Source organism: Ranitomeya imitator, chromosome 1, assembly GCF_032444005.1.
Source record: "Ranitomeya imitator isolate aRanImi1 chromosome 1, aRanImi1.pri, whole genome shotgun sequence".
Lineage (NCBI taxonomy): Eukaryota > Metazoa > Chordata > Amphibia > Anura > Dendrobatidae > Ranitomeya > Ranitomeya imitator.
Window position 1 is genome coordinate 495,445,351 of NC_091282.1, and position 20,791 is coordinate 495,466,141.

Genomic DNA, 20,791 nt, shown 5'->3' on the forward strand with positions numbered 1-20,791 from the left:
CTACATATATATCATGTTCATTCCCCACCTATCAAGCTCAGGGAATATAATATACACCTGTTTATATGGGATATGTGTTTTTTGCTCTATTATGTACATATATTTCATGTTTATTCCCCCACCTATCAAGCACAGGGAATATAATATATACCTGTTTATGTGGGATATGTGTTGATTTCCTAATTGTCTACATATAATTTTTGTTCATTCCATAGCCAAGATGCATAAGAACTCTATACTTCTCCATAGATTTGGATGTATAAGTTATTATGTTCATTCTTTTTCTTTATTCCTTTTCTTGTTTTTTTTAGTAGGTCCCCGGCCAGAGCAGTATGGCAGAGGTCTCTCTCAGGTAATGCAGGCATGCTGTGCTTAGCAGTTGTGTTTGTGGAGGTCAGGACAGCCGTCTACCATAAGAATCTTCGTCTCACAGCTATCTAATGTGTATGGGACTCTAGGGTCCTGTGTGTGAGGGGAAATGATGTATTACACCAGCAGAACCACTGGCACTAGCTGTACTGTGCGGAGCAATAGCCGCCATATGCACACGTGACCTCAGCCCATGCACGTCCCTGTTCACCACACAGCTGCAATACCCTGTGTGACCGCTGCACGCCGCTCACAGCCGCCCTCCGACCAGTCAGGAGACTGCGTGACGTCACCAGTCAGCTGAGAGCAGGGAACCCGCCCGGAGACAGGTGGGCGTGGTTAGCTGCATATAAGTGCGCAGTCGCCTGACGAGAAAGTATTCCTCTTTTAGCAGTTCGTGGTTGTACTAGCATAGCGTTGGTGAGTGGCGGGTGTAGCGTGACCTGGCCGGGCCTGTGGTAGCTTGGCGGTAGGTGTCGTTTGCGCCTTATTGGTGGTGACAGTATCTTTTTGTTGTTGTAGGTTCTCGTTTAGCAACATGGCTGAGATGGAGCAGCAGCAACAGGTAAGTACTTGCGTTGTGTTAATTACTGGGTGCGGCGGGACTATAGTCTGATTCCTGTTGTGTTGTCTGAGCCCTTCACTATCAGTTAGATGGCTCCTGTGTTTAAATACAGGGTTATGCTGTCGGGTCCCTGCCATGGTGTCCGTGTATTTGGAAGAGACCGTGGGAGATGCCCACTCATGCAGGATGTTGGCACCCTGGTGTGGGGCTCTGCCATACGAAGAGGGGGGGATGGGGCGAAGTTGTTAGGAATTATTAGCCCCTCTAAATATCCTTTAGAGCCTCTGTCATGTTAGTCGGCCCCCTATGCCCATGTAGATTGTCTAGGGAGGCTGTACTTACTGACAACTCTCTCTCATTGTGTAAGAACTTCTAACTCTGCTGTGCCGATATTTTTATTTAATAACCTAATAATGCGTATGAACATAAGCCACTGTAGCTCCTCTTCAGAGAATGTGCCTTTCTCCCTGACTGATCTTCCACAGTTAAAATCAGTGAAAACAGGTTTTGTCCGTCACTGAGATATGACTTTCTGTAGACCAGAGGGTGTATGAGACAGGCACTCTAACTTCTATCTATAGTGCCTTCACAATACAGGCCTGTACCCAGGAATTGATAACCAAGAAGATGAAAGATCAGTACTAGAAGCTGTTGTCTCTGAAAATATATTTGAAAGTTGCTTATTTTCTTGTGTATTGTGGGTTATGAAATTAAAACTAAAGATTAACATGTTAATCTTATTCTCGGCATGTTGCTCTGTACAGCTAAATAGTGGTGATCTAAGGGTTAAAGCTGCCCAACTGCATACTAATGGGCTATCCTGAGAAACCAGATAAGATTCAAACACTTTTTTTTTCTTTTCTCCCCCCTTAGAATGTTGTGGTAAGGCTGATAAACCTCCCACTGGTGAGCTCTACATATGACATGGTGTTCTCTACCTACGTGACCACTAAAGACCACCATCCCTACCTGAAGTCTGTATGTGACGTTGCAGAGAAAAGTGTGAGGAGTATCACATCTGTGGCCATCACTGGTGCCATGCCAATCCTGCAGAAACTTGAGCCTCAAAGTAAGTTTACTTTCTTGTGGGTTTTCCCTTTGTAAGATTGTATTTAGTTTCCTCATGTATGTATTTGGGGCTAAAAATCAGCTTTTTTTTTTTTTTTTCCCCTTTCACAACATTTGGCTTTTTACATCCTTTTGTTTACCAATACACTAAACGTGTTGCCAGATGGTCTAACTCTGCTAAGCTGGGGAGAGGAGCATTATACACTCCATTGTACTCGGTGGGCTAACTAGTTCTGTTCTCAGCAGCCAGCATTATGCTACAGAATGCTAAATGATATCCAATTGTGGGGGAGGATGGGGGTAGCCCCCATACCCTTTAAGCAAAAAGGGCTTGGATGGCATTTCAGCTTCTGCCATGATGCATGGATTTAGTCTTAGATATGCTGTACATTCCCTGCTGGCATAGGAAGTAGGCCAAATGTCAACACTCCTAGTATTACTCAAAAGATCTGTTGCCTTCTATACAGAGATGACTATTGCATCAGATTTATCTTTCTTCCCCCCTCAGTTGCTTTGGCAAACACTGTGGCCTGTGTTGGACTGGACAAGATTGAGGAGAAGTTGCCTATTCTGTATCAGCCTCCGGAAAAGGTAAGCTGCTACAATGATGGTGACCCTTGTATTTCTCTTCAGCTTGGATTACACAAGTGTCATCTTGTATATCTTAGGTTGTGGCTAATGCCTCAGAAGCTGTTGTTGGTGCCAGAGATGCTGTAGTCCATAGTATCACAGGAGTAGTGGATAAAACTAAGGGCGCTGTGCAGGATGGTGTGGAGATGACCAGGGCTGTTGTAAATGGCAGCATTAATACTGTTCTGGGAAGCCGTGTCGTGAAGATCATGAGCAACCGTGTGGATTCTGCACTAACAAGGTCCGAATCCCTTCTGGAACACTACCTGCCACCAACAGATGAGGAGTTGGGTAAGGCAAAAACCTAGCATACTAATGGAAATCCAGTCTATAAAAGCTGTCAACTGACCAGGGTGGACAGAGTAAATGGGAACATGCTGGGGCAGCCTAAATGCTAACTTGACTGGTTTGCTCAAAACCTGCATTATGGCTAATTTAAATAAGTCAAGGGTATACCAACAAGTAGTTACAAACTTGCTACGCTTTAAGTCCGGGCATCTTGTAGCGCAGCAGCCGCTTCCTATGTTGGAACAGAACACAACGAGCATCCTTCCCGACCAGAGCAACCTCCTTCTCTCGGTGCAGGGGAGGAAGCTTACCATGACCTGAACAGAGGCTTAAGGACCTTTATGTGTTAGATTCAAGAGCCTCTCAGGTTGACTGATCACCTGACCTGAGAGGGAGGTCCTCGAGTTAACTGTATGGAAGGTTCTTCAGCTGCCCAGCTTGTGCAACTTCCACCTGAGAGCTTCCAGCTGTGTGAGGGGAAATTGGTATATGATTAAAGTATAGCTTATTCTCAATTTTTAAAGTCTTTGTGCTTGGTTAATTAGGGATGAGTGACTAGCTTCAAATCTCATTATCCAAATGAGTATAGTGCTTGCCCAATGGCTGGATCGGGGACCCAAATACCCGGAGCGCTCCCAATAATCAGCTGTTTGCCGCTGCATGTGATGTGACATGGGCACAACACATGCAGCGCCAAACAGCTGATTATCAGGAGCGATCCAGGTTCACTATGCTGATATTTGGATAAGGAGTTATCTGAAGCTATTCACTTCAAGTAAAGGGAACCTGTCACCAGGTTTGGCCATTATAATATATGGCCATCACCTTTCAGGGCTGATATACAGCGTTCTATAATACTGTAGATAAGCCCCCGATCTGACCTGAAAACATTTTTTACCCTTCGCCACGACAGCACCCCACATGAGAGAGAGGGATCCGCCCATAGGAACAGGAAACCTACAGAATAAAAGGAGGCGGTCCCCTCTCCTCCTCAGTTTAGGTTTCCTGTTCCTACAGGGACCCGGCTTACCTACAGATGAAGAGGATCCCTGGGCCATGCACCCGCCTGCGCCGGTTTCTGTGGGAACGGCAGGGGCTGCGGTACCAGAAGCAGCGGCGGGGGAGCCCCTGCTTGCAGCCTCCCCCCTCGTCTGGCCAAACATCCACGGTCCGGGTCCGGTCACCGTAGGTCCGGCCGGCACTGTGAGGACGCGCGCGCTGCAGCGGCCGGCTTAATAGCCTCTGGCGGCCGCATGGTGGTGAGAGCGGCGCGTCTAACCCGGAAGTCGCGGGAGCACTTCCGGGTTGGTCCGGGGAGGCAGGAGAATGGGCGGCAAGTTTAAAAATGCAGCGCTAGCGTCGGGCCGGTGTGTGTGAAATGGCTTCACCGGCCGACGAAGCGCACCTGCCCGCAGTGCAACAGCGCTCTCCCAGCAGGGAGAGAAGCACGAGGAGCAGCACAAAGAGTGGTGGCCGACCTCCAGAGAAGAGTTCTACCACCAAACGAATTCCGCCTCCAGAACCGGTACCTGTCAGCTTCACTGGGTGAGTTTTTGAAAGAGTCTCTTCCTATATGCTGATATATGTTCCTCCTGTATCCTTCCTCTAGACTAAGAAAAGGACACACAAATCTAAGCATAAAGAGTGTGCTTTATGTACGCAGCCCCTCCCGGATGATTATGCCAAAAAACTGTGTGCAGAGTGTATCATGCAAACTCTACGGCAGGAAAATATCATGACTCCCTCAGATGTCAGAGCTATTATCCGAGAAGAGATGCAGGGTTTGGCGCAGACAAGTAGCGCCAGTACCCGTCAGCCTAGCAGGTCCCGGTCTCCGGTTAGTTCGGAGTCAGAGGGTGTATGTATTTCTTCAGACGAAGAGGGATCTCAGCCGAGCTCATCCGAGACTGAAGGGGGACTTTGTCTTCCCAACAGTAATGTGGACAATTTAATAAAATCTGTCAGGAGCACGATGGGGTGCCCAGATGGGAAAGAAAAGAAATCAGCACAGGACATAATGTTTGCGGGGTTAGGACAGAAGAAACGTAGGTCCTTCCCCGTCATACAAACCATCAAAGATATTGTCAAAAAGGAGTGGGACAAGCAGAATAGAGGGTTTTTACCATCATCCTCTAAAAGGCGCTATCCCTTCAGCGATGAAGACCTAAACACCTGGTCAAAGGTGCCAAAAGTTGATGCTGCGGTAGCCTCCACAACCAAACAGTCGGTCCTACCAGTGGAGGATTCAGGGGTCCTAACAGACCCGCTGGACCGTAAAGCAGAAGCTTTACTAAAGAGGTCATGGGAAGTCAATACGGGGGCGTTCAGGCCCGCCATATCTAGTACCTGTACTGCAAGATCTCTACTAGTATGGACGGAGCAATTGGAGGAACAGATTAGAGGCAAAACTTCGAGGGAATCTATCCTGCTGAAATTGCCTCAAATTAAAGAAGCAGTAGCATTCCTAGCTGATGCCTCAGTGGACTCGCTACGTCTTGCAGCCAGGTCAGCCGGCCTAGTCAACACAGCCCGGCGTGCACTCTGGCTAAAGAATTGGAAGGGGGACGCACAAGCTAAAGCAAAACTTTGTGCGATTCCCTGTCAGGGTGAGTTCCTTTTTGGGAAGACGCTGGATGAACTCCTGAATAAAGCAGGTGAAAGGAAGAAAGGCTTCCCTAACCAGTATCTTCCATCCTACAGGAGAGCCTTCAGGAGACGCCCCTTTACTAGGAACAAGCCGCTTGAACAAAGAGAGCGATGGGAGTCGAAGGACCCAAAGCAAAAAGGTGCCTTTTTTAGCGGGTCCCATAATCCGAGACGTAAATACCGCTAACCAGGAAGTAGGCGGCAGATTAAAATTTTTTCTTCCCCAATGGGGACAGATAACATCCAGCCAGTGGATTCTGGACATTGTGCAATACGGCCTTAAATTAGAATTTGATCGAATCCCTTGGGATTCCTTCATAATAACATCTCCAAAAGGTCAGGACCAACAGAGGGCTCTAGAAATAGAGATCCTATCTCTTCTATCTAAGAAAGTCCTGATTGAAGTTCCCCAGGATCAAAAAGGGAAAGGGTTCTACTCCCCTTTATTCCTGATTAATAAACCAGATGGTTCATTTAGAACCATCATAAATCTTAAAAAATTAAATTCTTTCCTGCGTAATCATACCTTCAAAATGGAATCCATTAGTTCTACCATAAAACTCTTATTCCCTAGGTGTGTCATGGCCGGAATAGACTTAAAGGACGCCTATTACCATCTTCCCATACATGCCGAACATCAGCAGTACCTAAGGGTAGCAGTCACCCTGGAGGGAAAGGTTCGTCACTTTCAATATGTTGCAATGCCATTTGGGCTTTCTATGGCTCCCCGCGTCTTCACTAAGGTGATACTAGAAGTGATGGCTCATCTACGCCAACGAGATACCTTGATAATACCCTACCTAGATGACTTTCTAGTGGTAGGAAGCTCTGCACTTCAATGTAAAACTCGTTTATCTAATACGATCTCGTCCCTACAGGAGTTAGGTTGGATCGTCAACTTCGAAAAATCTCGGCTGAATCCAGAAACCGTTCAGACATTTCTAGGAATCCAGCTAGACTCCGTAAGTCAGAAATGCTTTCTTCCTCAGTCAAAGAGGTTGACTATACAATCAAAGGTATCAGACGCAATACGCAAACCCTACATGACACTAAGAAAGGCCATGTCCTTACTGGGGTCATTATCATCATGTATCCCTGCTGTACCTTGGGCACAATTCCATACCCGTCAATTGCAGTACGAAGTATTGTCGGCTCAGGGGAAAGACGGTTATTTAGAAAGTAGAATAACTCTTTCCAGTAATGTCTTAGAATCGCTATCCTGGTGGCTAGACATGGACCACCTATCACGGGGTGTGCCATGGATAATAGACCCGTCTAAAATAATTACCACCGACGCCAGCCCTATTGGGTGGGGAGCACATATGGAAGACAATCTGGCCCAAAATACTTGGGATCAGACAGAATTAATATGTTCCTCCAACTGGAAGGAGTTAAAAGCAATAGAATGTGCCTTATATCATTTTCTTCCGCAGATTCATGGAACAAATGTAAGAATTTACTCAGACAATTCCACCGCAGTGGCATACTTGAACCGTCAGGGTGGTACAAAGTCAGGAAGTCTGATGACCATAGCTGCAAACATCTTTCAGCTGGCAGAGGCTCATCTAACATCCTTAACAGCCCTGCACATCAAAGGTGTAGAGAACATCAGGGCAGACTACCTCAGCAGAAACGAGTTGCGTCAAGGAGAATGGACCTTAAACAAATCCATATTCAGAAGGATAACAGAAGCATGGGGGATACCACAAATCGACCTATTTGCCACAAGAGACAACCGGCAAGTACAAAGGTTCGCTTCCCTGAACACCAGGGATCACCCAGATATGTTGGACTCTCTCCACCATCCTTGGCGGTTCAGACTGGCATATGCCTTTCCTCCAATGTCTCTGATTCCTCTAGTGATCAGAAAGATCAGGAGGGAACAGGCAAGAGTAATCCTCATTGCACCATTCTGGCCGAAAAGACCATGGTTCTCTTGTCTCCAGACCATGTGCCTATGCGATCCTTGGATCCTCCCATCAGACAAGGAGCTGCTGTACCAAGGCCCCTTTTTCCACCCGCAAGTGAAAGGTCTTCACTTGACGGCGTGGAATTTGAGAGGCAACTATTAAGTTCCAGAGGGTTCTCAACAGAACTAGTAAACACCCTCTTATTGAGCAGGAAAAGATCTACCACCCTAATATATAGTAGGGTATGGAATAAATTTTTAGACTTTTACACGGTACCGTTCACTAAGCAAGTTCCACTCACACCTATCCTAGAGTTCTTGCAAAAAGGCCGAGAGTTAGGACTATCTGTAAATACCTTAAGAGTTCAGGTCTCGGCATTAGGAGCCCTATATGGATGCAATATAGCAGCTAATAGGTGGATCTCCAGATTCATAAAATCTTGTGAACGTAGTAAACCGGTCCATATTCCCCGTCTACCTCCGTGGGATTTAAATCTAGTATTAGAGGCCTTAACAAGCTCTCCATTTGAACCATTAGATTCAATACCTTTAAAAATCCTAACATATAAAGTAGCCTTACTAGTAGCCCTAACCTCAGCTAGACGGGTTAGTGACATCCAGGCCCTATCAGTAGACCCACCTTTCTTACTGATATTTCATGATCGGATAGTCCTGAAACCAGACCCCTCATACCTCCCTAAGGTAGCGTCCACCTACCACAGGTCACAAGAAATATTTCTCCCTTCCTTTTTTGATTCACCTGTAACTCCAGAACATCATAAGTTCCACACCTTAGATGTCAGAAGAGCCATCCTGACTTATATAGAAAGGTGTCAGACATGGAGGGAGAGTAGGGCTCTGTTTATCTCCTTTCAGGGCCACAAGAAAGGACATGGGGTCACGAGAGCTACGATATCTCGGTGGATCAGAGAGGCTATCTGCTTGGCCTATACGTCAAAAGGCGAGATTCCTCCAGTGGGTATAAAAGCGCACTCAACACGAGCCATGGCTTCCTCCTGGGCGGAACAAGCAGATGTACCGATCCATTTAATATGTAAGGCTGCAACTTGGTCTACACCTTCTACCTTCTACAACCATTATAGACTTGATCTGTCCACGTCTTCTGATCTGACCTTTGGTAGAGCTGTTCTTAATACAGTAATCCCACCCAAATAATGACTCTCTGAAAATCTCTCATGTGGGGTGCTGTCGTGGCGAAGGGTAAAAAGCCGGATTACGTACCGGTAATGCTCTTTTAATGAGTCCACGACAGCACCCATGTATTACCCTCCCTAAATTATGCACAGCTCTTTCCTTTAAGGTCACAAATAATGGTTGTATAGAGTTAAGAAATTTATGTGACTGAATAAGAATGAATACTAACACTTTTGCGGTTCCCCTTTTTATACTCTGTAACTAAACTGAGGAGGAGAGGGGACCGCCTCCTTTTATTCTGTAGGTTTCCTGTTCCTATGGGCGGATCCCTCTCTCTCATGTGGGGTGCTGTCGTGGACTCATTAAAAGAGCATTACCGGTACGTAATCCGGCTTTTCTTATACTCACCCAGGGGACAGTCTGGTCTGATGGGTGTTGCAAGTCTGGGTCTGGTGCCTACCATCTTATGATAGCCACCCTCCTGCTTGCTTCTTGGCTCCCTGGCATTGCGCTCTTGCACAGACGTACTTATCTGCTCTGAGGGCAGGGTAATGTACTGCAGTGCACAGGCGCTGGGCCTCTGACCTTTTCCGGCCCCTGCAGTACTTTCCTCTGCCCTCAACAGAGCAGATAAGTGTGCCTGCACAGGAGGGTGGCTATCGTAAGAAAACAGGAGGTGCAGGACCTGCAACGCCTATCGGACCACCCTGCTGGTTAGTGTAATAAGGAGAAAAAAAAAAAGTTTCCCATCAGATTGGGGGCTTAGCTGCAGCATTATAGAATGCTGTTTATCAGCCCTGAAAGGTGATAGCTGTATCTTAAATCAGTCAAACCTGGTGACAGATTCTCTTAGGCCTTTCACACTTCCATCTTTCAGCTTCCGACACAATTTCTTTTTTTTTTTTATGCAGGATCCTGCATTTTCTCTTAGACTTGTATTAGCAACGGATGGCCATCCGCTTCATCCATCTTTCACTGAATCCTGCATAAAAAAAGTCTGTCGGACAGAACGCTCAGGACTTTTTTTTTTTTTTTCTGCACGTCAGAAAATCGGTCAGCGACGCATCCTGCACTGCCCATCACTGGCTACAATAGTAGCCTATGGGCGCAGGATGCTTCGCTGCCTTGGAAGAGCAGGAATCCAGTGACGGGTCCTACCTTTTCAAAGAGCATGCATGGAAATTTCCGATCAGGGAAATGCTCGCGCCTTCTTTTTACTATTCATGCTGCCTATGCAGCATCAATAGTAAGAATGTTTAAAAATAATAATCGCAATATTCTCACCTACCGGGGTTCCCGCCAGTTGAGCGACATTATTTACTGTGACACTAAAGTTCAAGTATGCATGTAGCACAGGCTTATTGTACAAGACATATTGCAGAGACACTGAGTAATGCCTTCCTATTGTACATAAGAGTGATAATGACCCCTTTAACTTACACCACTAGGGGAAGTTTTAGTTAAATTTAACTCTATTTTCTGCTGTCTAAACCTGGGGTGTATGGGTTTGTAGCCACACAAGCTGTTTAATATCTGGGCATTTAATAACTTCTAGCTAAGGAAGCCACTGAAACAGAAGGATTTGAAATCTCCAAAGATGAGCCTGGTTACTACGTGCGCCTGGGATCCCTCTCCACGAAGGCCCGCAAGCGTTCTTATCAACAGGCTTTGACCAGGATCAAGGATGCAAAATGCAGGAGTCAGGAGGCCATTGCTCAGCTCCAGAACACTGCTGATCTGGTTAGTAAATGTACTTGTAGCTTTAAACATCTGGTCCTTACATGGAGTGTCTAAAAGTCACTAACACATCTCTACATTTCAGTGCTAGATATATAATCTTGCAATGTATACTAAACAAAATGACTAACAATAAATACTCAATTTCTAGCTTAGACAAATTTCTGAACATATGGATGAATCTAATTGACTATGCCACCAGAAGACTCCCTTTCTACAGGTTGTATAGTATTGTAGATCAGCTTCTTCACTGTTTGTGGTCCCCTCGCTTGTACAAGAGTTAGGCTATGTGCACACGTTCAGGAAAGTGTGCAGAATTTTTCTAAGCAAATGTGGAGTATTTATGCAGGAAATCCGCATGCGTTTCTTTCTGCAGATTTGTTTTTTTCTGGGGCTTCCCACTGCAAGAATAGTGTGAAATCATCAAATTTAATAAACATGCTGCATTTATTTTTTTTTTTTTCCCACAGAAAACTGCCAAAAAATCCTGAACGTGTGCAGATAGCCTAACAGTTTCTAGAAATTCCCTAAAGCAAAATATGCCATGTCAGTTTAAAAGTTCCATAATGTCAATTGGCTCCATGATTATAGAGCCAAATGGTGAAAGTCGCCTGCTCTCAGCAAGTTTACAAAATGCTTTATCAAGCCTGTCATGAGATTTCCTTTAATCCCCTTCACAACATGCGCTGTACATATACTGCACATGTTGTGTCTCTCCCTTTTGATGTGGGCTTGGCACCAGAGCCCACTTCTCTCCCAGCACATGTCAGCTAACAGCCGCAGGTGGTATCACGATCCACCCACTGCTGTTAGCTTGTTAAATGCTGCTGTCAATCTGACATCAGCATTGAATGTCTTGCCAGAAGCGTGTCACTAATCTGGCTCCTGTCACATGACTACAGGTTGTCAGGACAATCCCCTGTGGTTGTCATTGCCTAATTTCTAATTTCTTTATTTTTTATTAGTCCGGTTAGTAAACAGTGTTTCAAAAGGCAAATATCACCAGAATTGTTTTTTTTTGGGGGGGCCACCACAATATTGCACTAAAATACAATAACAGGCAATCAAAAGATTAACTACACCAAAATGATATATATATATATATCTGCACAGCATGCAAAAAAATAAACCCTTGTCCAGTCCAAGATCACACAAATTAGAAATCTCCAAAAATGACTGTAGTTAAAAATTATATTTAATTGACTAGAAGAAAAACTTTATATGTTTGGTGTCTACAAACTTGTAATAACCTAGAGAATCACAATGGCTGGTAAGTTTTAGCATTTTGTAAATATGGTTAATTAAAAAAAAAAATCCCTCACATGGCCATTGATGTAAAAACAAGTTATGACTCTGGGGTGCAAAACAAAAATGGGCTGTAGTGTGAAGGGGTTAATGTTGAACATGACTATTTGCACAATGTTTCATAGTCTGCAGACAATGCATGTAATTGCCTATCTGCATTTTATTTTTTTAATATAGATTGAATATGCAAGAAAAAACATGAATGGTGCTAATCAGAAGATTCATGATGTACAGGAGAAGATATATACCAAGTGGGTGGAGTGGACAAGAGCCACAGGAACAGATGCTGGTGGGGATACTGAGGGTGCAGAGGTAATTTGCCTTTCTCCTTAAGGCTTATGCTTGGTATCACTTTTGCATAGTAAAATGTTACATGTCAACTTCTCATTTACAGCAAATTGAAACCCGCACCCTGACTATTGCCCGAAATCTCACTCATCACCTGCAGACTACATGCTTGTCTCTGGTCTCCAGCGTTCAAGGTCTTCCACAGAACATTCAGAACAAGGTTCATGGTGTTGGTGCCTTGGCTGCAGATGTCTACCAAAACTTCCACTCTGCCTCATCCTTCAGAGAAATGTCTGACAGCCTCTTAACCACCACAAAGGAGAAGATCACAAAAATAAAGAATAGTATGGATGATGTGATGGACTACTTCATGAACAATACTCCGCTAAATTGGCTGGTAGGTCCTTTTTATCCAAAACTGGCTATAAGCCAGCATGGGGAGCAAGAACTTGATGGGGGAGACTCGGTCAAAGAGGAGTAAAAAGCTTATTTTGACAAGCACTAGATCACCTAAACTGTCAAGCACCACCACTACATAATCTGCATCTTACTTTCCAACTTTTTATTTTTATATTTTCCCCCACCTTAATCTGAGGGCTGGCAATAGACAATGTGACAGGAGTTGTCGCTAACATTGGACTTTGTCTTACTCTTGGACAGTTTTGCTAATCCTCACAAATCTGGTATCACTAATGTATAAACCCCACTATGTACACTGTGCACTTTTGTATCAATAAAATGCTGCATTGACTTGTCTGTGTCAAATGTGTACATAAATTACTCAACCGATTGTAATGACTTGCACGCCTTGTGGTATGAATTGGTTCCTAAAACGGTGCTCCTATAGTCAGACAAATCTGCAATCTGGAGACAATACTACCTAGAGCCTACAAAGCTAACAACTTGTTACTGACTAGAATACTAAATACCATGGTAGAAATGGAAATCTCCATAGATGAGCTTGGATATCACCTGGATTTTATTAAACTGGCTAAAAAGCTGGTCTTATCTGGCAACTTGTTTTTTTTTTTTTTTTTTTCTCTTTTTTTAACAGACAACTAAAAGGTCTCGTAGAATTAAATAAATAACAAAGTTTGCAAAACCAGAGCCTTAATTTGACCAGTAGGGGTTTATGGACCCATGCCTCCACTGAGCAGCAGTCAAATCTAAAAATATATAAACAAATTAATTTTATCCCCTTTACCCCAAAGGGTGGTTTGCACATTAATGACCAGGCCAATTTTTACAATTCTGGCCACTGTCCCTTTATGAGGTTATAACTCTGGAACGCTTCAACGGATCCCAGTGATTCTGACATTGTTTTCTCGTGACATATTGTACTTCATGATAGTGGTAAAATTTCTTTGATATTACCTGCGTTTATTTGTGAAAATAACAAATTTGGCAAAAATTTCGCAATTTTCCAACTTTAAATTTTTATGCAATTAAATCAGAGATGCTAACATTTCCCACATGTCTACTTTACATCAGCACAATTTTGGAACCAAAATTTTTTTTTTTTGTTAGGGAGTTATAAGGGTTAAAAGTTGACCAGCAATTTCTCATTTTTACAACTTTTTTTTTTAGGGACCACATCTCAATTGAAGTCATTTTGAGGGGTCTATATGATGGAAAATACCCAAGTGTGACACCATTCTAAAAACAGCACCCCTCAAGGTGCTCAAAACCACATGCAAGAGGTTTATTAACCCTTCAGGTGTTTCACAGGAATGTTTAAATAAAAATGAACATTTAACTTTTTTCACAAAATTTACTTCAGCTCCAATTTGTTTTTTCCCAAGGGTAACAGGAGAAAATGGACCGCAAAAGTTGTTGTACAATTTGTCCTGAGTACGCTGATACCCCATATGTGGGAGTAAACCACTGTTTGGGCACATGGGAGAGCCCGGAAGGGAAGGAGCGCCGTTTGACTTTTCAATGCAAAATTGAGATGGGACGCCATGTTGCGTTTGGAGAGCCACTGATGTGCCTAAACGTTGAAACCCCCAAAGGAACTTATCTAGAGGTGTTGTGAGTGCTTTGACCCACCAAGGGCTTCACAGAAGTTTATAACGCAGAGCCGTAAAAATAAAAAAAATTTCCCACAAATTATTTTTTTAGCCCCCAGTTTTGTATTTTCCCGAGGGTAACAGGAGAAATTGGACCCCCAAAAGTTGTTGTCCAATTTGTCCTGAGTGCGCTGATGCCCCATATGTGGGGGGGGGGACCACTGTTTGCGCGCATGGAAGGGAAGGAGCGCCATTTGGAATGCAGACTTAGATGGAATGGTCTGCAGGCGTCACATTGCGTTTGCAGAGCCCCTAATGTACCTAAACAGTAGAAACTCCCCACAAGTGACCCCATATTGGAAACTAGACCCCCCAGGGAACTTATCTAGATGTGTTGTGAGAACTTTGAGCCCCCAAGTGTTTCACTACAGTATATAATGCAGAGCCGTGAAAATAAAACTTTTTTTTCCTACAAATTATTTTTTAGCCCCCAGTTTTGTATTTTCCCAAGGGTAACAGGAGAAATTGGACCCCAAAAGTTGTTGTCCAATTTGTCCTGAGTACGCTGATACACTTTTTTTTTTTTTTGATCGCTTTTTATTCCAATTTTTGTGAGGCAGAATGACCAAAAACCAGCTATTCATGAATTTCTTTTGGTGGAGGCGTTTATACCGTTCCACGTTTGGTAAAATTGATTAAGCAGCTTTATTCTTTGAGTCAGTACGATTACAGCGATACCTCATTTATATATATTTTTTTTTTTTTTATGTTTTGGCGCTCTTATGCTATAAACTATTTTATAGAAAAAATAATTATTTTTGCATCGCTTTATTCTGAGGACTAACTTTTTTATTTTGTTGCTGTATGGCAGCTCGGTTTTTGCAGGACAAGATGACGCTTTCAGCGGTACCATGGTTATTTATAGCCGTCTTTTTCCTATCGCCACGACAGCACCCACAACGAGAGAGGGGATCCGCCCACCTTCCGGACAGGAACCTACAGGTTAAAAAGGGCCGGTCCCCCTCGCCCTCCAGTTTGGGTTCCTGTCCTGACGGCGGGAGCCTACAGGTCGTTTCACCTACCCGGGTCCGCCAAGCCTCTGTGCGGTGTCCGGGTGAGAACGGCAGCGTCGGGGGAAGTCCTGTGTCCAGCTTCCCCCCTCGTCTGGCAAGGAGTGGCTGAATGCCGAAGTGGCGTTCCCAGGGGAAGGCACGCCGCCCTGGGTCGTCCACATGCGCGACGCTGCGGGAGCAGGTCGGCGCTTATGACCCGGAAGTGATCGATCGACTTCCGGAGGAGACCGGGAGGAGGAGCGCGGGACTTTTGAAAAGGAGCAGCGCTCAGGTGAGATGTGTGTGCGGCAATATGTCTTCAGCAGGAGACGCTGAACACCGACAGGCAGGAGAGCACAGGTCTCATAGCGGCGAACGTGGGCAGCAGGATCCTGGCAAACCAGCGTCACGTCGCTCCTCACCCCCTCAAAAACCGGTACTCTACATTTTTTTTTCAGCAGTGGTGAGTGTAATATGTAAACCATTGCCTGATACAGCCGTTTTTCTACACTATGCTTTATTATAGGGGAAAAAGGTCTCCAAATCCAAGCATAAGCAGTGTGCTGTATGCACAGAGCCTCTACCTGACACCTATGTTAAAAAGTTATGCCAATTATGCATATGTCGTATGTTAGAAGAAGAGGCCCCTCTCCGGGTATCGGATCTGAGGGAAGTAATTAGGGAAGAAATAAAATCATCCCTTAAAACCAGACGGCATGAAAAAAGCAGTGTGGAGTTGGTGTCCGATTCCAGCCCTTCAGTACAAGAAGGCGAGTGCTCGGAAAGTTCTTCGGCATCCTCTTCAGATGAGGAGGGAAGACCTTGCTTTTCCATGGAGAGTATGGAAACCTTAATTAAGGCAGTCCGTGCAACTATGGGGGTTGCAGAGAGTAAAGAACCAAAAACAACCCAGGAGATCATGTTCGCAGGGCTGAGCCAGAGAAGTCGGAAAGCCTTCCCAGTGGTGGATTCTGTTAAAGATCTGGTCAAACGGGAGTGGGACAAGCTGGATAAAGGGTTCTTACCTTCAGCGGCAAAAAGAAGGTACCCCTTTGAAGATGACACTTTGTCACAGTGGATGAAGGTTCCTAAAATAGATGCGGCAGTAGCCTCTACTTCAAAAACAGCCTCACTTCCGTTAGAAGATGTAGGGCTCCTCAAGGATCCTTCAGACAGAAAGGCTGACATGCTCCTTAAAAAACTATGGGAGTCATCATCTGGAGCCTTTAAGCCGGCTATTGCAGGCACCTGTACGGCCAGATCAATCATGGTCTGGGTGACTCAGCTGGAGGAGCAGCTTAAAGCGAAGGTACCCAGGGACAAGTTGCTGAATTCCCTGTCTCAGGTCAGAGAAGGAGCAGCTTATCTAGCAGACGCCTCAATTGATTCTCTGAAATTGGCTGCAAGATCGGCAGGTCTTTCGAATGCAGCCAGACGGGCTCTATGGCTAAAGACATGGAAGGGGGATGCCCAGGCTAAGGCCAAACTTTGCTCCATTCCAGGTAGGGATGAGTACCTATTCGGCCTGGTGCTGGATGACATCCTTGCAAAGGCAGAAGATAGGAAGAAGGGATTTCCTAAAACGTTTAATCCCACTTTTAGGAACGCCTTCCGAAGACGCATGCCCTTCAGGAGATTCCAGCCAGACCAGCAGGGGTATAATCGCGATTCGGAAACATCAGATCATAAGAAGAAAGGTGGATACTATAAGAACCCTTCATCTTTCTCAAGACGTAGACGTAACTACAGATAGAACAGATCTACCAGTAGGGGGAAGACTAAAGTTCTTCTCAGATAGATGGAAAAAGATTACTTCTAGTGCCTGGATAATGGGGGTGGTTGAGTCCGGATTAAAATTAGAATTTTTGAGAACTCCCCCAGATCATTTTGTGATAACATCACTGGACACTCCGGCCCAACAACAGGCCTTAGAATTAGAGATTCAACAATTGCTTACAAAGCGAGTTATTGAAGAAGTCCCAAAACATCAGGAGAAGACAGGCTTTTATTCTCCGCTATTCTTAATCTCTAAACCTGATGGGTCCTTTAGGACTATCATAAATTTACGTAAATTGAATAGATATCTTCAGTACCACGCTTTTAAGATGGAATCCATTAAGTCAACAACTAAGCTTTTGTTTCCTAGGTGCTACATGTCGGTCTTGGATCTAAAAGATGCGTACTACCATCTTCCAGTTCACAGAAATCACCAGCAATTCCTCAGGATGGCAGTATGGGTAAACCATCAGATTAAACATTTTCAATTTTTGGCAATGCCCTTTGGCCTGTCCATGGCACCTAGAGTTTTTACTAAGGTTGTTTCTGAAGTAATGGCCCATATTAGGGAAAGAGAAACCCTTGTGGTGCCCTATCTAGACGATTTTTTGATAGTAGGAAATTCAATTGACCAGTGTACGTCTAGGGTAAATGCCATAATATCATCCCTACAGGATCTCGGATGGATAATCAACTGGGAAAAGTCAAAACTGGAACCCACAAGACGTCAAATGTTCCTAGGAGTTCTTCTAGACTCAGAAGATCAGTCATCCTTCCTACCAGAAGACAAGAAGCGGAAGATCGTTCAAAGGATCACGGCCGTAAGAAAAGCTCCAAACTTAAGTTTAAGAGACGCAATGTCTCTACTAGGATCTTTGACTGCGTGTATATCGGCGGAAAGATGGGCTCAGGCTCATACCCGAATACTTCAGTACGAAGTTCTTCGAGCAGAAAAAGATCTTCACGGTGCTCTGAGCAGAAAGTTCAAATTATCACCCGCCACTCTTCACGATCTGAGATGGTGGCTCAATCCAGCACATTTGTCAAAAGGAGTTCTCTGGACCATCACTCCGAACAATACAGTTACAACAGATGCCAGCCCGTTCGGTTGGGGAGCCCATATGGGAGACATTCTAACCCAAGGGCAATGGTCGAGTCAGGAGTCCCAGAATTCCTCGAATCTAAGAGAGCTTACTGCAGTCTATCAGGCTCTTCTTTCCTTACTACCATCCCTGAGGAATACGCATGTACAGATACAAACAGACAATATGACTGTGGTAGCCTACATCAATCATCAGGGGGGGACAAGGTCTCGATCCCTGATGACCACTACAGCACAGATATTGTCCCTGGCCGAGAAACACTTACAATCACTGTCGGCAGTACATATAAGAGGGGAACTCAATATAGAGGCGGACTACCTCAGTCGCCATTCCCTTCGTCAGGGAGAGTGGTCCCTAAACCAACAGATATTCGATCAGATAGTCAATCTGTGGGGGTTGCCGACAATAGATCTGTTTGCTACGAGGAGGAACAGGAAGGTCAGGAAGTTCGCATCCTTACATATAACAGACCAACCATTTATAGTGGATTCCCTTCGTGTCCGTTGGGACTTCCAGCTGGCATATGCCTTTCCCCCCAATGTGTCTGATTCCGATAGTTCTCAGGAAGATCCGGGAGGAAAGAGCCAGAGTGATCTTAATCGCCCCCTTCTGGCCCAGGAGGCCTTGGTTCTCTCTCCTCATGACAATGTCTGTGACCGATCCCTGGGTGTTGCCAGTGGTTCCGGAACTCCTCTCTCAGGGTCCATTTCATCATCCAAATTTGGAGACTCTTCACTTAACGGCCTGGAATTTGAGAGGGAGCTTCTGAGGGAGAGGGGGTTCTCTAACGCTTTAATAGCTACGTTATTGAAAAGTAGAAAGGAGGTCACTACAAAGATCTCAAAAATTTGGAAAAAATTCCTTTTGTTTCATCAGCAACCATTAGGAGATAAGGCTCCGATTTCAGCTATTTTAGAATTCCTTCAGAAAGGCTGGGAATTGGGCTTAGCGGTCAACACTCTAAGAGTTCATGTTTCAGCCTTGGGAGCTCTATATAACAGTGATATAGCTGGTAATAGATGGGTTGCTAGATTTATTAAGGCATGTCAGCGTTCTAACCCAATCCATATTGTAAGAATACCCCCTTGGGATCTAAATTTGGTACTTGAGGCGTTGACTGACCTCCGTTCGAGCCATTAGACTCTATTTCAATAAAAAATTTAACCTTAAAAACAGCTCTACTCTTAGCATTAACATCTGCCAGGAGGGTCAGTGATATACATGCGTTATCAGTAGATCCTCCCTATCTAATAATTCTCCAGGATAAGATTGTCTTAAAGCCTGATCCTGCATATTTACCAAAAGTAGCATCTAAATTTCATAGAAGTCAGGAGATTTATTTACCATCCTTCTATGAAGATCCAGGTTCAGAAGAGGAGAAAAAATATCATACTCTAGATGTAAAGAGGGCGATATTAGAATACCTGGATAGGACACAAAGCTGGAGACAGAGTAGGGCTCTGTTTGTTTCTTTCCAGAATCGGAAAAAGGGTTCTGGTGTCACGAAGAACTCTATCGCTAGATGGATTAGAGAAGCGATATGTCTTGCCTATTCTGCCAAGGGAGTAACACCACCAGAAGGCATCAGGGCGCACTCCACTCGGGCCATGGCATCATCCTGGGCGGAGAAGGCGGATGTCCCCATTGAAATGATATGTAAGGCGGCAACTTGGTCATCACCTTCCACCTTTTATAAGCACTATCGCCTTGATCTATCTGCTAATTCCAGCTTACAGTTTGGCCGTTCAGTACTTAGTGCTGTGGTCCCTCCCAGTTAAATAGTCTTTGAAAGTCTCTCGTTGTGGGTGCTGTCGTGGCGATAGGAAAACCAGTTTTTACGTACCGGTAATAGGATTTTACAGAGTCCACGACAGCACCCATACATTCCCCCCCGTATTTAGTTTCTTATTCCTGCACTCTGTTGGAAGGTGTGCCGTAGAGTTCACTCTATAGAGGTGGTGGTATTTAGTATTGTTTAATATGATATTGTCATGTACTGATTCATTGGCGGTAACCCTTGTACTCTGGAACACAAACTGGAGGGCGAGGGGGACCGCCCCTTTTTAACCTGTAGGTTCCTGTCCGGAAGGTGGGCGGATCCCCTCTCTCGTTGTGGGTGCTGTCGTGGACTCTGTAAAATCCTATTACCGGTACGTAAAAACCGGTTTTGATCGCGTTATTCCAATTTTTGTTCAGCGGTATGATGCTAAAGTGTTTTTTTTTTTTGCTTTTTTTTTTTTTTGTACAGTGTTTACTGAAGGGGTTAACTAGTTGGCCAGTTTTATAGGTCAGGTCGTTACGGACGCAGCGATACTAAATATGTGTACTTTTATTTTGTTTGTTTTAATTTAGATAAAGAAATTTATTTATGGGAATATATATATATATATATATATATATATATATATATATAATTTTTTTTTTTTTTTGTTGGGGAGTTAAGGGTTACACCCCCCCCCCTTCCCCATCTGACGTACTATCCCGGTGAGGTGGGCCCATATGACCACCGACGGGATGGCACGTCTTATGCAATCGGCCGCGCTCACGGGGGGAGTGCAGCCAGGTGTCAGCTGACTATCGCAGCTGACATCCAGGAGCGGTCACGGACCACCCCCGGCACGCTGCAATCAAACATGATCGCAGTGTTCCGGTGGCATAGGGAAGTATCGCACAGGGAGGGGGCTCCCTGCATTCTTCCCTGAGACCCTCAGAGCAACACAATGTTATTGCGTTGCTCCGAGGGTCTCCTACCTCCCTGCAGCAAGCCCAGATCCAAAATGGCCACGGCATCCAGGTCCTGCAGGGAGATGGCTTCATAGCACCTGCTCAGAGCAGGTGCCGGGAAGCCTCCCTGCTGTGCACGTCAGATCACTGATCTGACAGTGCACAGC

At 44.8% G+C, this 20,791-nt stretch overlaps 1 protein-coding gene across 3 annotated transcripts in view; it reads left to right on the forward strand.

The window, feature by feature from the left end:
* The first annotated feature begins 675 nt into the window (after positions 1-675).
* The window catches only part of LOC138676636 (perilipin-2-like), a 54,349-nt gene continuing 34,233 nt past the window's right edge, over positions 676-20,791 (forward strand). Inside the window, exons 1-9 of one of the 3 annotated variants that reach the window (XM_069766148.1) lie at positions 676-789; positions 892-934; positions 1,808-2,003; positions 2,511-2,593; positions 2,671-2,923; positions 10,186-10,370; positions 11,850-11,984; positions 12,067-12,357; positions 13,548-13,699. In XM_069766148.1, the coding sequence (XP_069622249.1) occupies positions 908-934; positions 1,808-2,003; positions 2,511-2,593; positions 2,671-2,923; positions 10,186-10,370; positions 11,850-11,984; positions 12,067-12,357; positions 13,548-13,565 (1,188 nt within the window). In that variant the 5' untranslated portion in view covers positions 676-789; positions 892-907 and the 3' untranslated portion in view covers positions 13,566-13,699. Of the gene's footprint in view, positions 790-891; positions 935-1,807; positions 2,004-2,510; positions 2,594-2,670; positions 2,924-10,185; positions 10,371-11,849; positions 11,985-12,066; positions 12,711-13,547; positions 13,700-20,791 lie in introns of those variants that run through there. The other 2 variants (XM_069766132.1, XM_069766140.1) reach the window with 2 other exon arrangements.